Raw genomic sequence first — 22,638 nt, forward strand, 5'->3', positions numbered from 1 at the left:
GCAGCACTGCCACCAGTCCTTTGAAATAAGGACCCCTCTTTTTCTTCATGCAAAACCACTTGCTGCTAACTGGAGTTTCTGTTCTGTTAAAATGCGTTTCTGCTCTGACAGACCAGGCCTGCACAGAGCAGCTTCGTGTGGTCCCTCTGTGCTAGGTCAAAGCGAGCCCATCTAACATAAGCAGAGGTCTTAAAAGCAAGCTGGGTGCTTGCAACTTTGTGCATGTTTAGGAGTGGAACCAAATGCTCTTCCCAGATGACCTCGAGCAACGCGTGTTCTTTCTAATTAAGTTTTAAGTCGCACCTATCTTATCCCATCATCTGCTGGGTGGTGGCACAGGTGTTACGGATGATGGAGCTGGATTCTACTTGTTTTCCGAGGGCCACCTTTTTCTTTTTTTGGGGGGGGTGAATGCCATGTGAGGTGGAGAGCTGTCCTGGGGCATGTTCTGCAGCCCCACACCCATGATCCAAAGTTAATACCACTTTTGGCTCAGGAAAATGCTTGGACTAGCAGATATATTGCCTGTTTAAAAAAAAATAATAATGAACAGCATTTTAAGCTTACTGAAACATGCAAATCAGTTACAAGTTTTTAAAATAAATTCACAGAACTTCTGTATTAATTCTTTCAGAAATTATTAAAAGCATTTGTGGAATTATTCTGAGCTCAGAAAGCAGCATCAGGCTTTTAACAGAGGAGAAGTGAAAACCAGGGATAATTGTGGATCATCTTGAATAATCACATTTTGCTGTTGGAAGGCGTTCTCACAGTGGACTGTGGGTTTTTCCCCCATAAATTACACATTAATAGTACTTTAAAAGTGGGGGTTTTTTTTCTTTTTAAATGAACGTTTTAACAGAGGAGAAAACAGATTTTGTATCCTAAGTGGCTTTTTTTTGAGAAAGTAAGTTTTCAGCACTGCTTTAGAAATACAAAGGAAATGATAGCTTTTGAGGTGCAGATGTAGAGGATGTTGTTTATATTATCAATTACTTGCGGAGTTTGTCACCTTTAGGTTAAAATCACGTGAATATTTTTATATTTGAAGTTGCCTGAATACTTGTGGGAAGCTATTACTTTTTTTTTCCAAAAGTTATTTGCAATGGAAATAAAATTCAAGTCAGGTGCAAAACACTTTCGGGGAGAACGGAGGGAAAGCCATACTGTGCCATGGCACATTCTCCATCGTTTCTAGGAAGAGCTGAGCGCGGCATCTTTCACTTTGCCTGACCGCTCGCTGCTTTGACCTCCTCTGAGCGTTCGGCCGTTTCCTCAGCGAGTGGGTGAGCGCCGGGCAGCAGCCCAGCGCGCGGCCTTGTGCCGTTCCACACACCGCCTGCTCCAGGCGCGGCCCGCGCGCCGCCTCAGGTGCGCTGCCACCACGGACCGGCGCGCGCGGGGCGGGCAGGTCCCGCCTCCCGGGGCGGGCGCGGACACGAGGGCGGGGCAGGGCGGGGCGGGCCGGGCCGGCCGCGGCGGCGGGAGGGCGCAGCGGAGGCCGCCGCGGCCACAGCATCGCATCGCGGTGGCGGGGATGGAGCCCTGGAAGCAGTGCGGGCAGTGGCTGATCAGCTGCAAGGTGCTGCCGCCCAACCACCGGGTGACCTGGGACACGGCCCAGGTCTTCGACCTGGCGCAGACGCTGCGCGACGGCGTGCTGCTCTGCCAGCTCCTCAACAACCTGCGCAGCCACTCCATCAACCTGAAGGAGATCAACCTCCGCCCGCAGATGTCCCAGGTGCGACCCTCTCTGCTCCCGCGCGTGCCCACCCCGCGCCCCCTCGCGCCGCGCGTGGGGTCTGCGCGTGCTTTGTCTGCGGCTTCTGGCGGGCGCGGAGCGGGAGCCGCGGCACGCGGGAAGTTGGATGAGCCCGCGGCTGCTGCCTGCGTCCAGCCCAGAGCCGCCGCGCTCGGCGGAGGTCCCTGATGCCGCCTCGGTAGGGCCGGCCCGACCCTGCCGGGCGGTGAGCGTGAGCTTGAGCCGCGGCGGTTCCGAGCCGGGGCGGCCCTCACCGGGCTCGCTCCTTCCCTGCGCGGTGCGGCCGCCCGGCCCGCGGGCTCGACACGTCCCTGCGGCGGGAGAGGGCGCGACCGGAGCCCCGGGCCGGCGGCTCCCAAACCCGCCCGAGGGCTCGTAGCCTGCGGCGGGCGGCGGTTTGGGCGGGAGCCTGCGGAGCGCCCGCCGGCAGCCACACGGGCCCGTCCCATCGGGGTGGCTGCGCTGAGGAGAAGTTCCCTGCTACAGTCCCGGAGCCAGCGATTTAATATTTGTATGTACGTTAATATCTAAAGTGAGCAGTTCACAATACAGATTGACCTCTTGCTTCTAGTTTTTCTGGATTTACGTGGATATGTGGGGGGGAGGGAGGACGGGGAGCTTGCGAAGCGAGGAGGGAGGGAGCGGGCCGGTGCGGCTGGGGCAGGGTGGGCCAGGGACGCGGTGGGCACGCTGGCCAGATGGCCTTCGTGCCTTCTTGCGACCTGCGAAATAGAATGTTAGTAATGAGAAATCGTGTTCTTGGTAGCCGTTTGCTTGTGTTTCAATGTCTGTTTTTCTTCACACCCTTTTATATTTAGCTTTCTAAATTGATATTTTAGTTAAGTAGTAATAAAGTGTAGTTCCAAATTCATCCCCTTCTAAATGCGTTTTTTAGTTGGGACTAATGTTTTGTTACTGTGGTTCATAAAGCTGGTTTCAGGTACCGAGATAAGATTATGTTAATAATACAACGTATCGTATGTACGTGACTTCCTGTCGCAGCGTCGCGTGCACCTATGCCTGCACAGAGAAGGTGGCAGCCAGGCAGATGGCGTCTGAAAGGAAACTGAACTGCTGAGCCTTTCATGTGTTTTACAACATCCAGAAACCGCTACATTGTAACATTTCAGTGTTATGATTCTGGTTTAGATTTATAGGAATAAAAATTGCCACTGGTGGTGGACACTGGCAAAAAACAGTGGTAGTGAATTATACTTTGGGGGGAATGGTTTTTGTCGGTGTTTACTCACAAGGCCAATTATTTTCTTTCATTTTAATTCCTTTTTTTTAGCAGCTATGTTTTACTACCAAGGGAACATTTTCCGTAAGCCTACAGTGCAAACAGGGGAAAAAAGTATCGGGTGTGTTTCAGCTAGTCAGAATGAAAACTTCCATACCCTTGTACTAGATGTGAATGGTGTAAAGGCCATCCCTGTGTACTTGAGAGCAGAAGTGTTTTCTTGAAGTGCCTATGCAGAGGCAATACTTTATCTGAGTGATGGAGACACTCAGAGAGTGGGCTTCTCCAAATGGAAGTTCTGTCCCTGCACTGTTTGAACTCTGTGAGAGTTTCAGGACTTGCTAAACTGTACTGGAGCTCTCATTTATATTTTCATTCTAGTTAGATTGATGGCTTCCAGACTGACCCTTTTTCAGTTTACCTTGCAGAACTGTAAGTACTTTGCATATGAACTATTGGAAGTGGTTTCTTGCCCTGCTTATAATGGATAAAAAGTATGGAAGCAGGTTCTCATTTTTTTAATGAACTGGAAAGGTGGCGACACAGTATTTTCTGGATAGCTAGCTCATTGAATCAACTTCAATTAGAGATTAATGTTGCTTATCTGGACTAATATTACTTAATTTTATTTTTGATTAATTAAACCCTTGGTGGTCTCCTGTCTGTGATAAATAAGTATCAAAATGCTCTGCTGTCTTCTTTCTTAGAGCAGGTTTGGGAATCAAGATTAATATTTATTTCTCTAAGTGTGTTTTCAACTATGTATTATACTTGTAGATCTTGGATTATTTATAATGCATATTTTGAACTTGAGCTTTATATATGTATAATGTAGCTACTGGAATTGTTTCACAGCTATGACAATTGCCTCCTTGTCTGTGTGTCTGCTGTATGCCTGAGGAACCTGCATGCCACAGTGCTGCAGACCGCTCTCTCCAGTCGTGCATTTCTGCCCTACACTGATTTCACCCTTGAAATAGGGGGAACTGATGCTGGATCAAACCCTGTAACAGATAACTCTACGCAGCATTAGATTTACTGGAAATGTTACCTTTGCTTTCTGTGAGATCAAGATTTGGCCATTTAGCGAGGTTCTTTGGGGTTTAATGAAAAGCCTCTTGGAGGAGATACTTTTTGCTGGAAAGAATCACTCAGTGAATGTTTTGGAAATTGTTGTTAAAAATGTAGTAAGTTGAAATTCTGAAAGTTGCTTGTAGCTTGTTGCTAAGACTGTAAAGAGCACTTAGCAATAACTTAAGCGTAAGTCTCAGAGGCTTTGTGAGAGCTGCTTGGAGTCTGTGGAGCTGAGCCCTAAATTGTGAGTTTTGTCAGAATAATACTGTCAGTAAACTTAATACATTCACTGCATCATAGGATCTCAGGGTCTTGTAGAAACACTAGCTAACTCTCCTGTTCTTTGTGGTGTAGTGATTTATAGACATCGGAGGCATGGGGTGCCAGAGCAGAGTTGGCATTAAGATGAAAAATATCTTGGCTGCTGACTGTGCAGTCTGCCTGATCGTGCTGCTGTGTCTGTAGTGCTTAGCTGAACCGTTGGAACCTCATGTGGCCCTTATTTGTCGTCTTCTACAGTCAAGCTGCAGCCCCTGTACTTCTTGATCTGATACTGTTTTCTGCTGCAAAATTCTGCAACAGCTCAGGGGATTCTTACTGCACAGTTTTTGAGCATTAAAAACAGAGAATGGGAAGGGTGGATGAAGGCTTTACAAATGGGCTTTGTGGAAGCCAGGCTGTGTGATTTTAGCCTTGTCTCTTACAGCTGTTGACATTTGTCAGGCTTTTCTCTACGAACTAAGTTTCCATGTCTTGGGGGCTAGTTATAAATGCAGAGGCATCAAAGAGCAGGAAAGTGAGAGATGGTGCCTCAGGCAGACCTGGGAGTAGATGTCAGGCTTCTGACATAAGAGAGTGAGGTCTCTTCCATTTCACTTCATACTTATTTTTTCAGAATGAATGTGGCAGATCAGAAGTCAGTGACGCTCAGTAGACCTTGGTAACTCCTTAAAAGCTGCATCAAAAGTGTAGAGGTATTATAACTGATGCTGTTGCTTCAGATGCCGCTTTTTGTTGGAGAAGCCTGTTCAGTCAAACACAGAACTGTTGCTTTGCTCTGTAAACACCCGACTGCTGTGGGCTCTCTGGGCAGGAATAGAAACTGAGACTAGCGATGCTCAGCATTGCAACACAAACATGTGCTTGACCAAATGGCGGTGGGTATGTTCTCTTTTATGGGTTTGCTAGCACTGGGAACCGCATGACTTTGTCCCACCACCAGCCACACACCTTGTGTCACAGCTGTTCTCGTAGGTGGGCTGTTTTATGCTTTTGAAATCCACGGACTCAGCTCCCCTGCCTTTTTGGAGATGATAATGCCTATGTAAGAGAAATGCCTCAATGGCTTTAGATTAGAACACATTGGGTTTAAAAGCTATTTGTATGCTGGCTGTTTTCCTCTGTGTTTCTGTATGTTCATGAAAATATTTATATTTGGTTGGTGGAAGTTGTCCTTTGAAGAACAGAAGCTGATTCAGTCAGTTACGCTTTCCAGAAAGTAAGCCTCAGACGTGAAAGTATAAACCTTGTGTGTATAAAGGACGAGCAGCATTGTTGCTTTGCTAGTGAACCTTCCACCTCTGAGTTGCCAGCTGAATGCTGCCTAGCCCCTATCTGAGAAGCTGGCATGTCTCGGTATTAGGTGCCCTGTGAAGATTTACACATGGGCTTTGTATGAGATTGGAAACTCTCAGGTTCTGGGGCATTCATGTCTAGGTTTTTTTCACTGTGACTGAACAAAACAGGAGAGTGTTGGCTCTCTTAAGAGCTCTTGTGTCAAGGCCCCAAACCACTTTGCTGTTTGAACTGCTACAGGCTAGCGATATTAGTTATTTTCAACCAGTGCATATGCCATCAGGAAAGGAAATATGGAAGATGGATCAAATAATGTCTTTTGGCCTTTAACTGTAGGGGAGTCTGCCTGATTCAGGCTTGAGAGTTGGTGTTGTGAAGGCAGTTTTATTGCAGGCACCTCGTGAAGATGCGCTAAACCTTGCAGCTGCTGGGAATGGAGCTGGGAGAGGGAATGTGCCAGATGAATTGCAGAGATGTGACTGGCGGGCTGGTACGTTGCAGGGTTTCCCCCGAAGTGTAGCACATGTGCTTGGTGACAGTGAGATGGAGGATGGAGCACTGCAGCTCGGCATCTGCATCTTCCGTGGGAGCTGTTCACTGCAGCAGTTCACTTTGCTCAGATGCTGCCTCTTGGCTAATGTAGACTGGTGAAAATAATAAAAATAGAAGTGATCCATAACAAAGAGCACTAATCCTAATGTTTAATCATAATCATACAAGAACTTAAATAATTTATCACCAGAAACATAAAACCTAAACCAATGGATTATGATGGATTTGCAGAAGATGTCGTCTGTTTAATGTTTATCTTTAATACTTTGCAAACTAGTTTTGAAATGGTTTTTGCAAGGCATTTAGTTAACATGTGAGAGATTGCTAAACAGGAAAACTGCATGTAATGCAATACTGGCATGGGAGTTTACTAAAGGGGATGTTGACATAGATTAAATATTAAAAATAACTATTTCCTATTATTCTAATAAAAATAAATAAAATATCCCTTACTTTTTATTAAAAGTTCAAATGTTTTCTAATTTTAGGGAGTCACTTTTTTTGGTGTGACCAAAGGAAATTAATTAGCTTTGTCATCCACATTATATTTTGTGTGGCAGTTGAGCTTCTGAGCAGGAGTTTATTTTTCTTAGTTACAGTGGGATGCGGTAGCCTCAAGACATGGATGTGCTAAGAGACGTACCTTTCTGTTTCCTCTCCTCCTGTGCTTGGCTTGGAGCTTCCCCATCCCCCACAAATGATAACCATGATCTTCTGCCCCTAACTCGGGGTGCATGCATCCCACTGCCGCAAGCTTCTCGCAGGTGGGTACGTTACCCCATGCTTTCCCCTATGCATGCCTACCTGCTGCCTTTTTTTTTTTTTTTCCCTTTCAAATTTTAGTCAAAGAGATCATGCCAAATGTCCAGGCATCAAAATTCTTGTTCCATGTGGCCCTGCGAAGGATGGAAGGGGAATCATCTCTTGACTCTGTGTGTTATCTAAAAGAGAAAAAGTGGGATGTGAGCGGATATGCTGACTTCTGTACATGAGGATCTTAGGAGGGACCAGATGAGCTAAATGAGAAAATAAAAAGGATTCCAGGTAGTGCTTGTGGCCCTTCCCAGGAGTCATGGGATATCAGTAATATATTTTCCTTGAGCAGAGAGATCTTTGAGAGAACTGGTGTTTGCTTGTTAAGTTACGTGCTAGGTTACTGAGTTAAGGAAGTACCACAAAGATACACTCAGATTAGTACAGTTTTTCTGAAACTGCGAAACTTTTTGCACTTGAGCAAGAGTTTGGGAACTGGTTCAATTTTTATAAGTGTGTAGAAATGTGTTCAAAAAACCTCCACATCTTTTTGAATTATTTAAAACTGTATATTCAATGTGATTGTTCTAAAAATATTTTTTTAACTTTTCATTTTTTTTTCAGTCTTTTTGCTTACTTGCTGATACTTTGATCCACCAAACGTCTTTACTGCATTTATTTCCATGAGTCATCTAAATGAAAGCTGCATTGGCCGTGATACATCCAGAAGATGTATTAACCATAAAAGATATACTTATCCATCTGTATGTTATGTATACATATGCATATCTTATACATGTTGGACTGGGTAAGGTATTCTGAACAAGTATTTGTTCAAAGCAAAACCTTAATGTGACCTCTATGCTTTGTGCTAAGAAAAGCAACTGACAAAAAAAGTAGTGACCCAGTTTTTTCTGGGTAATTCTTCTTACCTTAAGAAGATGGAGAAAATAATATTTGAAAACTATATAATAAATTTTTTTTTATTCATGTTGATTCTTTTTGCTTGGTGGGGAAGGGAAAACTGCAGTTGTACTGTATTGTAAACTTATTTTACATGCTATATTTATCATACAGTTGCTAAATGCAGCATATGCATCTTGCCAAGAATTGTCTCAAATGTCCCCTCCTGCACAATATTTTAGTGTGCTGGAAGCTGTCTAACGCATTAACAGGGAAAATATTCATACTGGTTTCTCAGAGAGGCTATAGTGTGTGCCAGCAGTGGATAATTTAAATTAATGTCTATGTACAGCATGCTGCTGTGTTGTGTGGGAGAAGCCAAATAGTGTTCTTAGCTTTGTCTGACAAAGGTGGGAGACCCATGATAGCGGCAAGCTGAAGGACTGCTTATGAAAATAAACTAATAAATCAAAAGGGCTCAAGGGGGGGGAGAGAGAAGGATTATATAACAGGAATATATAAGAAGTAGCAAATCATTAAAAGAAACAGATATGAACTAGAGAGAATGGTCAGGAAAAGTTGGAAGTTAGATTGAAGGATGTGTCAGCAAGCAAGACACTTAGGGATTTTGAGAGCGGACAGGAAAAATAATTGAAGATTTATCCCGAGATAAACACAGAAAACCAGTCTTAGATATGCTATGTTATTCTTTAATGATAATGGCATTATCATTTAATGATGGCGTGCTGGTCTCATAATGACTGACTTAGGACTGTGAGGTCTGGGAGGTTATGTACCAGGCTGCAGCACATCAGGATGGGTTAGTCCTAGTAGTGCTAACTACTAACTAACCAGTACTAGTATGGCTAGTACTACTAACTAGTACTACTAGTACTACTAACTAGTAGTAGATTTGTGCACTGGTGAGATAAAGGATCTTGGATTTCTCACCCATGTCTTTCCCCATCCTTTCCCCGCCTTCCTCCCCCCCCCCCCCCCCCCCCCCGCGGTCTCCTTTGAAGGTCAAAAGAGTTGATTAAATCGTAGGTGTAAAGAAGGAAATACAGAGGGTTGGGAGGGAAAGGACTGCAAGGTAGGGCAGCTGCTGGTGGGCAAGGAGTGAGGGGGAGGACCCTGCAGGGAGTGTGGTGGTGCGTCTGGTCATGACCATGCTGGTGGGGACATGGTAGCTCCTGGCCCTGGCATAGCTGAGCCTGGGCTTGACTGGTGTGGGCACTAGGGAGGAGGGTTAACTGGGAGCAGCATCTAGCAGGCCAGTGAGAGGCATGGACAGGAAGGACTTTCAGAACACAGTTTGATATTGGTGAAATAGAAGCAGGCAGGGAAACAGACCGTTTTCTGTTGAAATGATGTTGGCTGCCTGACTAGCAGCTGACCCAGATGAAAGAAGTGCCTGTGGCTGCAAAGGAAACCTGCTGGGGTGTGCTCACCTCTGTATGCCTGCTATGTGCCAGGGGAGAGGAGAGCTCACATCCAGACCTGAGTGCCTCGCTGCCTGTCGCAGGCAGGGAAATCCTGGCTCATGCACTGCATTGCATGGGTATCTATGAGTACAGAGGAAGATGTATTGTTAGTTCACTGACAGTTTTATCTTCGTTAAGTTTTATTGATATAGAGGCCTCGGTTTTTGAACTTGTTCCCCCCAATACTAAAATTGTATCTGTAGTTCTTTAAACCAAACAAAAAAGCCCCATCAAAACCCTTTGATTTTTATTCTCCTTTTTATTGCCTCAAACCAGTGTTGCAATACTTTCATATTATTCCATAATACTCTAGTAATCTTTTGTACTACCTTATGCCATGTTACTTGAGTATTTTAAAAATTTTGTTTCACAAAGAAGTACAAATTGATGGGTACTTTGTCAAATCAGCTATTATTTTTTTTTTTCCTGCAGCTTCCAGTTTACTCGCCATCATCTGGAGCTACCTTTTCTTTCCTTGTATTTTGCTTTGACAAGCCAAGTTTCAGACGTCAGGCATTGTGAAATACCAACTGTTTGCTAAGACTTATGATATGTAAAATTTAATCTGAACTGTCATCTTTATAGCAAGATTTTGAGTTTTTATGTTTAGGAGAAAGATGTTCCCTCAAAGCTCAGTGAGTGCTATTGGCTCCTGTTCAACACATTGTCAAGTGAGAACATACCTTTTAGAAAAATACCAGTCAATGACCCTTTCTTTCATCCTATATTAAGTAACAGTGGTAAATGTCTTGGTAACATGTATCACTGAAGGACTATTAATAGGTTATTTGATTCTTTGTCTATTCAGAACATGAAACCTTAGTCACAAGTGGTGTATTGTAGCAATTTGTATAAAAGCCACTCATATACTATTTAAAACAGTCTTGCAGACCTACAGGTATGAGCTAATGTAATTTGGAAAATTATGTTCAGCTGTCTTGTATTACAATCAAAAAAAATTTTGGCCTGTAAATTTTGGCCTTTACTTTCAATCAGAATTTTATAATTGGTTAGTAGGAATTCAGTTAACCTGTCATTACCTATTTTTCACTAGTTTTACCCCTCTAAAAATCACTTGAAAGTTATTTTAAATGATACAGAGAATATAGTATGATTGCCTTGCAGAAGAAAACAAGATGCATATTTGACGTTGTTGCTATAATCAAATGTTTTCTGAAAAAAAAATAAAGCATTTTTTTATATTTCAGATATTTTTAACTGGTAAATCTTAGCAGCACCAGATAATGTATATTTCCAAAATCCTTACATATGCCCTTTAATCGTTGATATCGTCAAAGTTACTGTTTGTTTCTGAGTTATATAAAAGTATGTACTGTATAATCTATACTTAGGATACTTTGTATCATTGCTTGTTCCTACATTCACATTGCTTCAACATAGAAAGAAGCTTTACAGTCAACTAAAGTAGAATGATTAGAGCTTGACCCTTGAAAATTTTGACTGTGAAAGCAGCCTCACTTCACTATTGTGTAGGAAATATGATGCTAAAAACATTTAATACATTATTTTGTCTACCCGCACGCTAAATCTATGCTGTAATAAAGACAACATCCTCATAGTGTGTGTAATTCCTTGTGTTTTGCTTGCATTTTGATGGTCAGGATTTAAATTACACCCACGTGGTCCAGTGATTGACTTTAGATTCCCATCAACTACTACTCCATGTAGCAGTGATGCCTTATATCAGCTGATGAATAACATGGCCATTATGGCCATGTTATTCTTTCTTATGAATTCCTCAGGATCTGTGAACAAATATGTCTGATTCCAGTGCAGAGATGCTTAAAGATAGATGGAGGACCATACCTTCATCGCACTAATGTACCTGTCAGATTTTAGATGTCTCTGGATGGAGGTGTGGTGATGATATAGGCCTAGTATGAGAACTGTAACTCAGGATAAAACTGTGTAGGGTTTAGATCAAGCTTTGAATTTCTTTTTCCTGGAGAATAAGTAGAAAGTGGGAAACACCAGAATGTTCAAACTATTGCTATTGCCTGTGGCTCTTTTTATTCTTGAGATAAAGACTGAGAATCTCTGAAGTGCCCTTGCAGGCTGCTGCCTTTGGGCTTGTGGTCAGTTGATGTTCATTGAAAAGGAATTTCTGCCAAGCTTTAAAAAACTAACTGGTATTTAGGCAGATAGTTTGAAAACCTCTTCATGGTAATTTGTGGCTCAAGTTTTCCATTTCAGAGCAGTACCAGTTTTGCTAAATTGCACCAGGTTGCGTGAGGAAACATTAAAGTTTCACTTTCTCTGAGTGGTTTATCCTCCATGTGTGTGCATGAAGTGGTGCAGGGTTTCGGGTTGTATCGCGTACTTTTCTGAATGGGCAATTGCTTATTTTGAATATTGTTGAAAATTCTTGCTGAGCTTTGATTCCCCACCTTCTTCTTCACTTATTTTTTGGTGGATCTAACTTAGGTTTTGGGATGCTTGGTATGAAGTAATAGTTTTTGGGTCTTACTCTGAGGTCTCGTTTGGGGAGTGTGTGTCCTCTTAGAGTTGTTTGGTTCTAGGGAATGCCTAAAGCATTTTTAAAAGTGGAGAATGTGTTAAAACCTTAAGTGGACTTTAAGAGATATGTAAATATACTGAGCTTTTATAGGAGTCCTAAATGGGGTTCACAGGAGCCATTTTGTTTTGAGTTCTGTCTGCTGCTGTTACGTCCTGATCATCTTCGTATCTGTCACAAAGAGGGCAGTGTGAATTTACCATTTACCCACCACTGCACCTTTATGTGAATCACTACAAGTAGTCATGAGAAAGTTATTCAGGGTCTGTGTTCATTCAGTTTGCAGTTGTGGCTGGCAGCAGTGAATGTGGTGATGCATCTTCTTTGTGGATTGTGCTGAGGCCACTGATTTTGCTGTAAGGTATGCTGAACAGATGACAGTCTTTGTAAAAGCTGAGGTTTTAACTCAACACTTGTTTTCAGTGATGCCTTTGAGCAATATTGTTGGTTAGAAGGACTGTACCTGAGAAAATGCTTGTAGTTACTGTCTCTGTGCTGTTGCAGGTTTTAGGAAGTGTTATGGAAATTACTCCAGTAATCCTGTTGAAATGTCTCTATAGTTGTATCAGAGTCCTATATATTTCCCTTCCTGCAGAAGACCCTGGTAAATTGATTAGCTGAGATGAAAGCCTTTGACTGGGACCTGTGTGATTTGCATGTGAATACGGACATGGTGATGGGCAGAGGCTGTAGGAACCATGCTGGGAACAGGGGAGCTGCTCTTCATGAGAAGCTCCTGAGCAGCAGACCAGAGCATATTTCAAAACTGTATGTCTTCCCAGCCATAATTGCTCAGATCCGTGGGCCCCTGAGGAATCTGCTTAATTTAAACTATCTGCATTCTCTTTCCTGAGAGTTTAGCTTTTTGTAGTTTGTAAGCCCCATAGTGCATCGCATTATTTCAAGAGCACAAAGCTCTAGCGATAATAATTGTAATGTGAATTCTTTAGTGTTAAAAACACCTATTATGAAATTAAAAAAAAATTCTTACAGTTGTGTTTGGGATTCCCAGTTACAATGACATAATAATCCTGGAGTTTTTTTTTGTTTGTTTGGTGGTTTTTTTTTGTGTGTGTGTATTGTTGTTTGTGGGTGTTTTGTTTTGTTTGGGTTTTTTTGAGAAATTGTATGTTGTTTGTCATGGCCAATGGGAGAAACATAAGAAAACAACTGCTAATTAAAACACTTCTGAAACAAGAGGAAGTGTATTTTGTAATGTTGTCCATTAGCACACCCCACTATGAACAGGCCTGAGGAGCAGATCCTTCTTTCATTGGTAGTATAACAGTGGCCGTGAGTTCATGTGGCCTCTGATTAGCAGTGACCAAAGGCTGAGATGTTTTCCTTTGGGGCAGAAAAGGAAGGGTGTTTTGGTGGGTTTTCTCTGCGTAGCTCTACTGACAGTGGTTGCCATATTAGTTAAGGACTCGGTTTTTCCTGGCTCAGAACTCATTGCCATTTCCATGCTATGGGAGGGTAGATGTGGGGAATGGCTCTCTAAGTCTTAAAAATGGTTTTCAGAATTTGTGGCTCAACATGCAAGACCACCACCTCATTCCATTGAGGAACAGTGATTTCATCTAATGTTTGTAAAATTTGTGGTGGAGCAGGTCTACAGGAAAATTAGTCCTCAAAAGGTTTTGCAGGAATGCCGTTCTTGGGAGACATTCTTAAAACTATTTGGCAAAGAAATGCAGTAGTATTTAACTTTTCCTGTATTGTGCTGAATATCATTAGCTTGACCTCAAAATCTAGTGTTTCAGTGAAGTCATATTAAAGTTTAATGAACTTAAAATGCCTTTCATCTTGATTTGAAAGAGCAGCAGATTTTGAAATGTCAGGATTTCTGTAGGATACTTAATTTTCCTGTCAGCTCTGCTAGTAACGAGCTGTTTTCAGTTTTCACTGTTTCTCACATTTTTCTACCTTGACTCAGGTGGCTTGATCTTGTCTATCATGCCCAGAAATGCAGACTGCCCTGTTATTAGTAAATGGTATTTCTCTGACAGGTCTGGACTTCCTCCCCCTCCCCCTTCTTGTCTCTACTTCTCCCTCATTTTGACTCATCTCAGTTCTGCAGCTTGTTCTGTGCTCGCTCTCTCCTCTCAATCTGGACTATATTACTTTCATCTTGTCTATTTTCCTTGCCCCTCTCCCTGTTACTTTCTTCTCCCTCCAAGTGCATCTGTTTCCTCTTTCACTTCTTTCCTGATGCTCTTTCTTCCTTTCAGCTATTTTCCCTGCCCTGTTGTCTCCACTGTTCCTGTTGACCTCATCCCTCTGCAGATCCTCTGAAATATGTTTCCTACATGGATGAGAGCGCGTCTCCTCCGGAAGCTACTTCCCCTGTGTAGGTGAGAGTGCTGGGCAGGAGGGGTTGAGTGGAAGTTACGCTTTTAGGACCAGCGAACACAGTGGTTTCAAGGGACCAGAGAGTGCTTGAACAGCTGTCACATGTTGGTCTGTTTGAAGCTGCTTTTCAGTGACTACTTATTGTAAAAGGTGATTGCTTTGCTTTTACCCATTGTTTTTAAAATTTCTGCTTCCTTCCTGTTGCAGTCAGAGGTTTCCAACGTATGTGAGCGTGTCCCCAAAATTGTTTTGCTGCTTGCTGCAAGTGATGGGGCAGACCACTCCAGTGGTAAGTGATGTGAATGAAAGCTAGTGCTGGGAGTCTGCAAGGTCAATCAGCCACTGATGCTGGAAACTTGTTTTCAAAGGCAGTATCACTTGATTCCTGCCCTTCCCACCAACCTCTGGAGGTTTGTGCCACTGCAGCAGTGCTTGAGAAATCTTTTTCCGGGGTTGTGCCCTGAGGGAGCATGTGGGGATGGGAATGGTAGTTATTTTTAACCACTTTCCAAATTGATTATCTATGTTGCTTGCAAGGCAGAAATAGCCAACCTTGCTAGCCAGTATGCTCATACCATGCTCCCTCATGTTGTCCATCAGTCTCCATGGTTTCTTTCTCTTTTCCGGTGAGGTCCACTTGATAGACATGGTAATTTTATTTCAGCTTCCCAGGCTGGAGGTGAGAGGACCATTTAGACTCAAGGTGAAACCGCTACAACTGAGTATCTGCATTGTGACATAAATGCATTTGCAACATGATGGTGTCCCTGAGGGGTTACTTTAATAGCTAATGTCAACTATAAATCAGGTTAGATGGAAATTTGAGAAGAAATTTATCAGAGATTACTTAGAAACTATGTTTTTGTTTTATTCAGACTACAGTTTGTTTCTTCAGGTTTTCTGAGTTTTGCTTTCTTCCTTTCTGTGGCCAGATGCGGTCTTTACAGGCCTGGTATAATTCATAGGTGTTGCAGGCAGAGAAGGCAGCAAAGGTGATGTCCAGCTGGTTACTCCACCAATATCTGTGGACGTGCTGCAATTGAAAGCTCAGTAGGGTCAAGGCATAAATAGGTAGTAACAGTCCCGTAAACAAGCACTTCTTGTCTTGATTTGCTCACATTATTTCTCCCCTTGTGAGGGTGAAGCAGTTCAATATTACTATTTGAGAATTATTTTTTTTAAAGGTTCTAGTGGGACTAAATTAAAATTTTGTCATGTGATTCCTGGTTTAATGGAGAAACATGTATTTGAAGAATAATTATTGTGACATTCATCCTACTCTGGTGGCTGATATTATGATTTCTTATAATTTGAAGTACTAGAGCAGCTTTAAACTATTTGTTTCATGATGAGAACTTAATTCAGGTCAGTGATTTTTTTTTTTTTTTTTTTTTTCCCCTTCAATGTTGGATCCTTCATAACTTCAGAATCATTGTCCTCGCATGCCCCTTCAGATACGCTTCTGGGAAGGAGGTGGCTTTTGCTTAATTTTTTTAGTTGCATTGATGCTTTCCATCATTAAAGTTTTCCATTGTAAAGTCTGGCCTACTCTTTTATGCCTCCTTCAACTTTATTCACTTTTTGTAGTTGTAAGGGTGATTTTTAACTAGGTAAATTCGTTTAAAAATTTGTTGTACTTCTTAATTTAGTCATAGTCTTTTCCAACCATTATCATGTCTCTGTATTCACTTATCGATGTGCTCAGTCTTATAAGTGTCTGTGCAGGACAGGACTGATTGTGTTTTACTTTTCTTATGGGGATGCTGCCCCTCCTGTGTCACATCTACCTTTAGCCTGTTTTACTGAATTCCTGATGCTTGCTTCTTTGGAGTTTCCTCGTTTTCAATATGACTCCCTTTTCCTGTAAACAAAAATATTACATGTGGCCTATGAGGTTGTGAAGGTATTTCTGAATTTTTGGAAGAAATGCTGAACTCTAGCCTGTGCCTGAGATGATTTTTTTTTTTTTTTTAAATAGTAATTATTGAAAGTTTGTTAATGTCCCAAGGGAAAAGTAAACTAGAGCTCTTGAGTGGCTACAGTTTCACTTGAAGGATGCATGATGACCAAATACTTTGTGTTCTTTTCTGTCAATGTTAGCAAAATTATTTAGGTTGTCTGCTCCCTTGGTATTAATGACAACACGTTGGTTGCCTTAGGATGATAAAAAACTTCTTTGTGGGTAGAAGTCTGCCCAGAGTTAGAAGGAACAAATAAATGAATGGCAGATGTTGTTGTTTCCCACCGCGCTTTGTAATGGGTATGATTTTAATCATAAAACTTGGTTTTCAAAACAGTGGCAGCTGACAAAAAGGAGAAGTGATTTCCATGTTGTTGTGTTAGGAGGTCCTTGGATTTCCTATGCATGTTCTTCAATGCCCTTTATGGCATTCAAGAAATTACCACATTTAGCAGACAGACTGGACATTAATTAACTTGACTGCATTTGACAGAAGTGGAAGTAAGATAACTTATTTTTTACTAATTCTCTGCAACTGTCCAAAAAAAAAATCATAAATACCCTCCAGTGGCAAGACATACTGGTGTTAAAAAGGGAATTGCATTTGAACCATAGGTTTTAAGACTTCTTTTCTATTCTGCTTCTCTGATGACATTACAAATTGATTGACCTCAGATGTATTATTTTCAATCTACCTTTCAATAGCAATCATGCTAGTTATCTCCCCCAAAAATGTGCTTTGAACATACCCCGAAGATTTAAAAAGTTTAAAATCTGTTGTTGTTGAAACATTCTGTGATTCTGTGATGTTTCCTGTTGGGTAGATCTAGTGATTTACAAAAACGAATTCAAATAATCTGTTGTTACATTTGTAATTTATTGCTTACATAGACTGATAAATATTACCCCTGATATCCAACTGAGGTTTTTGCTTGTTGTTTACTTAAAAAATTCCATGTAGAGGCATTGCATCTCTTAACTGGGGTGTTGCTGTCATAAGTGGATAGGGTGGATATAGTAAAAAATAATATGGAAGATGAACAGTTAATTAGTCCCCCTGCTATCCTTAGAGGGTAATGTTCTCTGAATTACAGAGAACAGGCTTCTATGATCTTCAGTTTGCATCGCTTGTTGCTAGCAGTGTATGGATTTAATAGGCTTTGGCAGATGTTTGGGTAACATGTCTCAGCAAGTTAGACTGCTGCCCCTTTCTGCCCTGGGGACACTCTTGAAGCTGGTGTAAAGGCTTGAGCAGAATGGCTGTGGGAGAGTTTGCCAAGAATATGTAGGGAGATGCTCGCCTTCTGATGGGGAGGCCTCTGGCTGGTAGCAGATCTCAACACAGGTTTTTACAGACTCGTGAGTCACGTTCAGAGGATCAGTCAGTTCGGTCAATTGTGTGTGGCACAGCCGTTCTCAGCTGGGCACCAATGAGTCACAAACTTGTGAGTTTCCAGTCCTTGGCGTAGAAAATACCCGCATAGCTGCTTTTGTGGTTTCACTTAGAACTGAATGAGCAGTGCAAAAGTTAAATGATCAGGCTGTATACTTCAGATCCTTACTGTGTACTGACTTCTGGTCTTTTTTTTAAAAAAGCAAAAGCAACTCACGTATTGAGAAGTAGCATATTATTGTCAAAAATGGAGAAATGCTAGTTTCTGAAAGAAGCAAACAGAATCTTAATACAAATATTTCCTGAGTAATATAGCCACAAAACTAGTTGCAAGGGTCTGTTCCAATTCATTTGCCTGTTTACTCTCCTGCACTTGTTTCACGTAACCTCACTTATTGTGATTCAAAAGGATGTTGCTGAATAATTTTTCTGCCTAGTTAATCACACTAGACTATCTTCTTTCATCAGATCAGAGAGGTTTTTCTTTTGCTACAGGGACTCCGTGCTGCTATTCTGCTTATCTGACTTAAAGGCAAGAATCAACCTTGCAGTATTATTGCGTCTACTTTTCTGAAAAATCACTCTTACTACTTCTGTGCTGAGAACCATCTTCACAGAGAGTTAGAGGAAGATCTGTCATTATAAATTCCCAGTTACAAATTGCATATATATTGATTTTGTTATGCTTTCCAATCTCAAACTGTTTTGTTGTTTCACCAAGCTATTACGCCTTCTAGAAGATAGTAGATGGTCCAGGATGATACTGTGTTTTATTCAGATTTCAGTGTATTTAGCTGAGTAATCTATAGAACAAAGTACTAAACAAAATCAGACTTAAATGTAGGCTTCCTAAACATTCTTACAGCTCAGCTCCAATGTTTGCATTCAATATGTTACTATTAAAAAAACACCTAAGGAATCATTTGTGTTGAAGTGATGTTCTGTTAGACAATTTTGTAAGCTGATGCCTGTTCAGAGGTCTGAAAGTATGCTATAGCAGCTGTTGATATTGCTCTTTTGGTTTAAAAAAATACTTGCCTACAGTTTGCAGGCAGGCAAATGCTTTCACTGTTCCTACATTATGTTGCTATGTTTTCCTTTATGTACACATCAGTGCCAAAACAAGTAATACGTCCCTGCTCATGCAAAATTTTTTTTAGTCGTGTCGAGAGTGACTGTTGATTTTTATGTAGATTTGTGCAAATAGCCAGTATCTTGCTACAGTTTTGTTGTGCCTTTTTTAACTTAATTTTTTAGATGATACTAAATTTAAGATAAGGATGTATTTATAAAACCAAATTAAATTCTGTGTCCTGCTAGTACACACTGTTGCTGAAGTGGTAAATATTTTATTTGTTCTATGTGTATGAGTACCTTATGATTCTAACAGGAGTAATTTTATTAATAGAATAGGCAGGATCCAGCCACCTTCACTAAGTTCAGAAGACCAGCAGAGCACTGCGTGAGGACTTCCTGTGTTAGTGGTTCTCAGGTTGTCTGTGTGGTAGAACATTTGTGGCACTGATCTGTATATTATTTGTAAATATGAGCATGAAACTAACAATAACCACTTACGCAGCCCTTCTTTCTAGGGATGGGGAATATATTTTATAGTTGCTTTTTTTTTAACAGTAGTTGAGGAAGTTTGGTTTTCATGAGGTCACAAATATATGCAGTGTTGTTCTGAAGTTGTTCAACTGGAAGTCAGTAGCTTAAAGACTGGGATAAGATCTTTAAACTACTTTAAGATGATCCTTAACAGAGTTCCTCATCTATGGACACTTGCAATAATGTGGTAGAACTCAAAGCACATTGTACTTTCATAATCAGAGTTACTATTTTGGTAGAATATTCTGTAGTTCTTTTCCCAGGGTGATTGTGTAGCAAGAGAGTGAAAATATCTGGTGGCAAGATAGTTGTGCATGACAGGGCATTGGTGGTAGAGTCCCCTGGGTGGTTACTTAGGTGGAGTACTCTCATGTGTGACATCTCATTCTGCCCCCCTGTTCCTCTCCTGGGCTTTGTAAGCACTGCTTGATTTTGTGCTCTATCTTGCAGGAACTGTCAATATACCATAACAATAAAGCTTTTTTGCCAGTATGATGGTTGCCTTTTATGCTGCTGAAGGATTTAGTTATTATGGGATCTGAGGTGGCATGCTGGAGGCTGCATGGAGGCATTCAGCTTGGTCTGCATCTTGGGCTCCATGCTGCCCTCTTGTTGAAAAGGCAACTTTCATGTGTAGTCTTAATATGATCTCCCATGGACTCCACGTGCTGAGGACTGAGGACCAGATCTTTTAACAGTTACATTCGGTTCTTTACTGAACCTGCCTTCATGTTGGTTATAATGAGCTGTTTGAAACAGTCATCTATATTACGGTAAATTAAGAATAATTTTCTTAATTGAATTGGAAAAAAATGGGATATTAGTATCTTAGGACTCGGCACATAGTATGGTTCAGTGATGCAGACTTCTCACTGGTGCCCACATACTCCATTTAAAACTCTGATTGTACTGTAGCAAATAGCTCAGTGGACTGAGAGTCCAGATAATTCTAAATTACACTCTGCTGCAGAGGTTTCATAATATTCAGTTTATTTGCCATTTGATTGTTTTAGGCTATCTGATAAATACTGACTTGTGCTCTGGGATTTTAATTCAAAATTTTTTTCTTCTTTTCCGAAATATCCTTCTTTCTCATGAGACCATGCTCAGGTTTTACTTTGTGATGGCAAACTTACATCATTTGAAATAAAGTTTTGGACTCTTCATGGGTGTACTTGAAATGTTACTGTGAGGCAAGGCATCAATACGATTCAGCTGTGACATCAAATGGGCCACATATAGAGGTGATAGTTGAATTTCTGTGCGCATTCACTCATTTGCCTCTGCTGAGATGATCACAGCTGTTAATTCATACTAGTGGAAGTAGGTAATTATGTGATTTTGACGTATCTCCCACACAAATTTGGGCTGCCTTCAATGATGTGTTTCATTTTGGCAGACAGCTGGGGTGAGTGAATGTAGCCTTTTATACAGCAAAGAGCTATTATGATATACAGCTGAAACGTTTTGTCAGGTTTACCTTTCATTGTTTATCAACCTGCTTAAGGAAGGAAACCTGCTGCAGCTTCATAAGGAGTCACCTAATTTTAAGCTGATGTTGTAAATTAATGTTGCTGATGGTGGGATTTGTTCTAAAGCTTACTGATTCTTGCATTATATCAATATTTCATTTTGGACTCCTTAATTTGGAAGGTTACATGTCACTGAAGAAATGGAGCGCTGTTTGCCTAACACGGGCTGGATTTCAGAGTGACTCTGGAAAACAGTTGTGGGTACAAACACATTAGTCTTCACGTTTTTTAGAGTTGTATTTTAGCTGAATTTTCTCTCAGAGAATTTTTGGAAGTTGAGAACTACTAATGTTTTTGTGTCCTGTTTATCACAGGAATTGCAGTTGTAAATCAAACTACTGTTTCATCTACTTCATTATCTCATCATTATCTGGACCAGATCCTTCAGAACACTAATCTGTTCCTGTAGACATCTGTGGAGGATGGAGAACCCAAGGGTTTTTGCAAAGTGCATTTGTAGAGGCTTATTTTGTGCCCAAAACATTCATTATGCTATTACACATTATGGCTCATTATGCCACTGCAGTCTATTGCATAAGCCACAGTACTCTATTATGTAGTTGTGGTCTCCTGATTTAAAAAGGCTATAATAAAATTAGAAAGGTGTAGAGGAGGGCAGTAGAGGTTTTCAAAGGTGTGAAACAGTAAGGAACAGCTCAATAGAAAAGGAAGAAAGGAAGGATTTTTCAGTTTTTAAGAGATAACAGGGGGAGAATGAAAGGCATGAGGAAAGAGAAAATTATTTGTGGTCTTTTCCAGTGTGGAAACAGAGAGGTATCCAATGGAAGTGGTAGGTAACATATTCAAAGCAAGCAAGAGGGGATACTTCTTCACCAAACTGACTAAGAAAGTATGTTCTGCTAGAGTGTTTGTTTATTTATTTATTTTTAAAGCAAAACTTCAAATCATGTCTGGTCTATGTAGTAGCTTTTAAGCATTTATAAGAAGCTGTGTCATTTACACTGGAAGCGTTTTTTAACTCTCATTTGAGGTAATGCAGTACTACAAGTGATTGGACCAAATAAAAATCAGCATTAAAAATCATCCAAATACATCTTTCCTCTGAAAGATTTGCTGTAGTGTATAAGATAAAGCATCAGAGTTTTAGAACTTTGTAATTATTCACAGAGTAAATTATATTAAACATTTTCCCTCACTGTCAGTTGAAATAAATATATGTTATTTTACTTTAAAGATCTAAGTTTCTATACTTCGTGCGGATCCTACAGGTCCTGGGGTGACACCATCTGTTTGAGAACATGTTCCTGGAGGTGAGGCGTGTGCTGGTTGAAAACATGGTCTGTGCAGAGTTCTATTTAAATCTCATTGACAAAACAAATTGTAGTATAGTACCCATCTGCTTTTAATACTGCTTTATGTGGTCCGTGTTATCTGGAAACATTAAATGTTTGTGGAGTTATATCGCCTTAGGCTTCCCATTCTCCTGGTGTGATCAATGAAGTCTCCTAAGGCGTAGGTGACCCTGGCAGCAAGGTCTGCTGAACTTGCACGAGTGTCTGGGCTGAGGCCTCTCGTGATGAGGGGGAATGAATGGCCCTGTGGTTCCCCTCACTGAGCCAGGTATTTTGGAAGATTTTTGTTTGTGGATGTTTGGGATGGCCTGTCTCATCCTGGCCAATTTTATCAGCTGCTTAGAAGTTGTTCCATAAACCTCTTAAGTATGAGGCCTGCTGGGCCCTGGAGGATTCTGCATGCAGTACAGTCTTTTATCTTTATTCTGGCTAGTGTTCAGCCTGCCTGTGTTGTGTGGGTCCTGATGGGCTCACCAGGAAGTGGTCGGAGTGGTCTGGCAGGGTGGGTGGCTGTGGGGAGGGAGGCATGTGGCAAAAGGCCTCCAGTGGCAGGCAGAGGTGAGCAGCCATGGTGGAGGCCTCCCTCTCTCCCTCCTGGTAA

General features: G+C 41.4%; 1 protein-coding gene across 3 annotated transcripts in view; it reads left to right on the forward strand.

Annotated features, from left to right (window-relative positions):
* Nucleotides 1–1,495: 1,495 nt before the first annotated feature.
* The window catches only part of VAV3 (vav guanine nucleotide exchange factor 3), a 203,619-nt gene continuing 182,476 nt past the window's right edge, over nucleotides 1,496–22,638 (forward strand). For 2 of the 3 annotated variants that reach the window (XM_075422241.1, XM_075422242.1), the window contains exon 1: nucleotides 1,496–1,741. In XM_075422241.1, coding sequence (XP_075278356.1) covers nucleotides 1,538–1,741 — 204 coding nt within the window. In that variant the 5' untranslated portion in view covers nucleotides 1,496–1,537. Of the gene's footprint in view, nucleotides 1,742–14,470; nucleotides 14,521–22,638 lie in introns of those variants that run through there. The other variant, XM_075422243.1, reaches the window with a different exon arrangement.

The sequence above is a fragment of the Opisthocomus hoazin genome, chromosome 6 (assembly GCF_030867145.1).
Source record: "Opisthocomus hoazin isolate bOpiHoa1 chromosome 6, bOpiHoa1.hap1, whole genome shotgun sequence".
NCBI lineage: Eukaryota > Metazoa > Chordata > Aves > Opisthocomiformes > Opisthocomidae > Opisthocomus > Opisthocomus hoazin.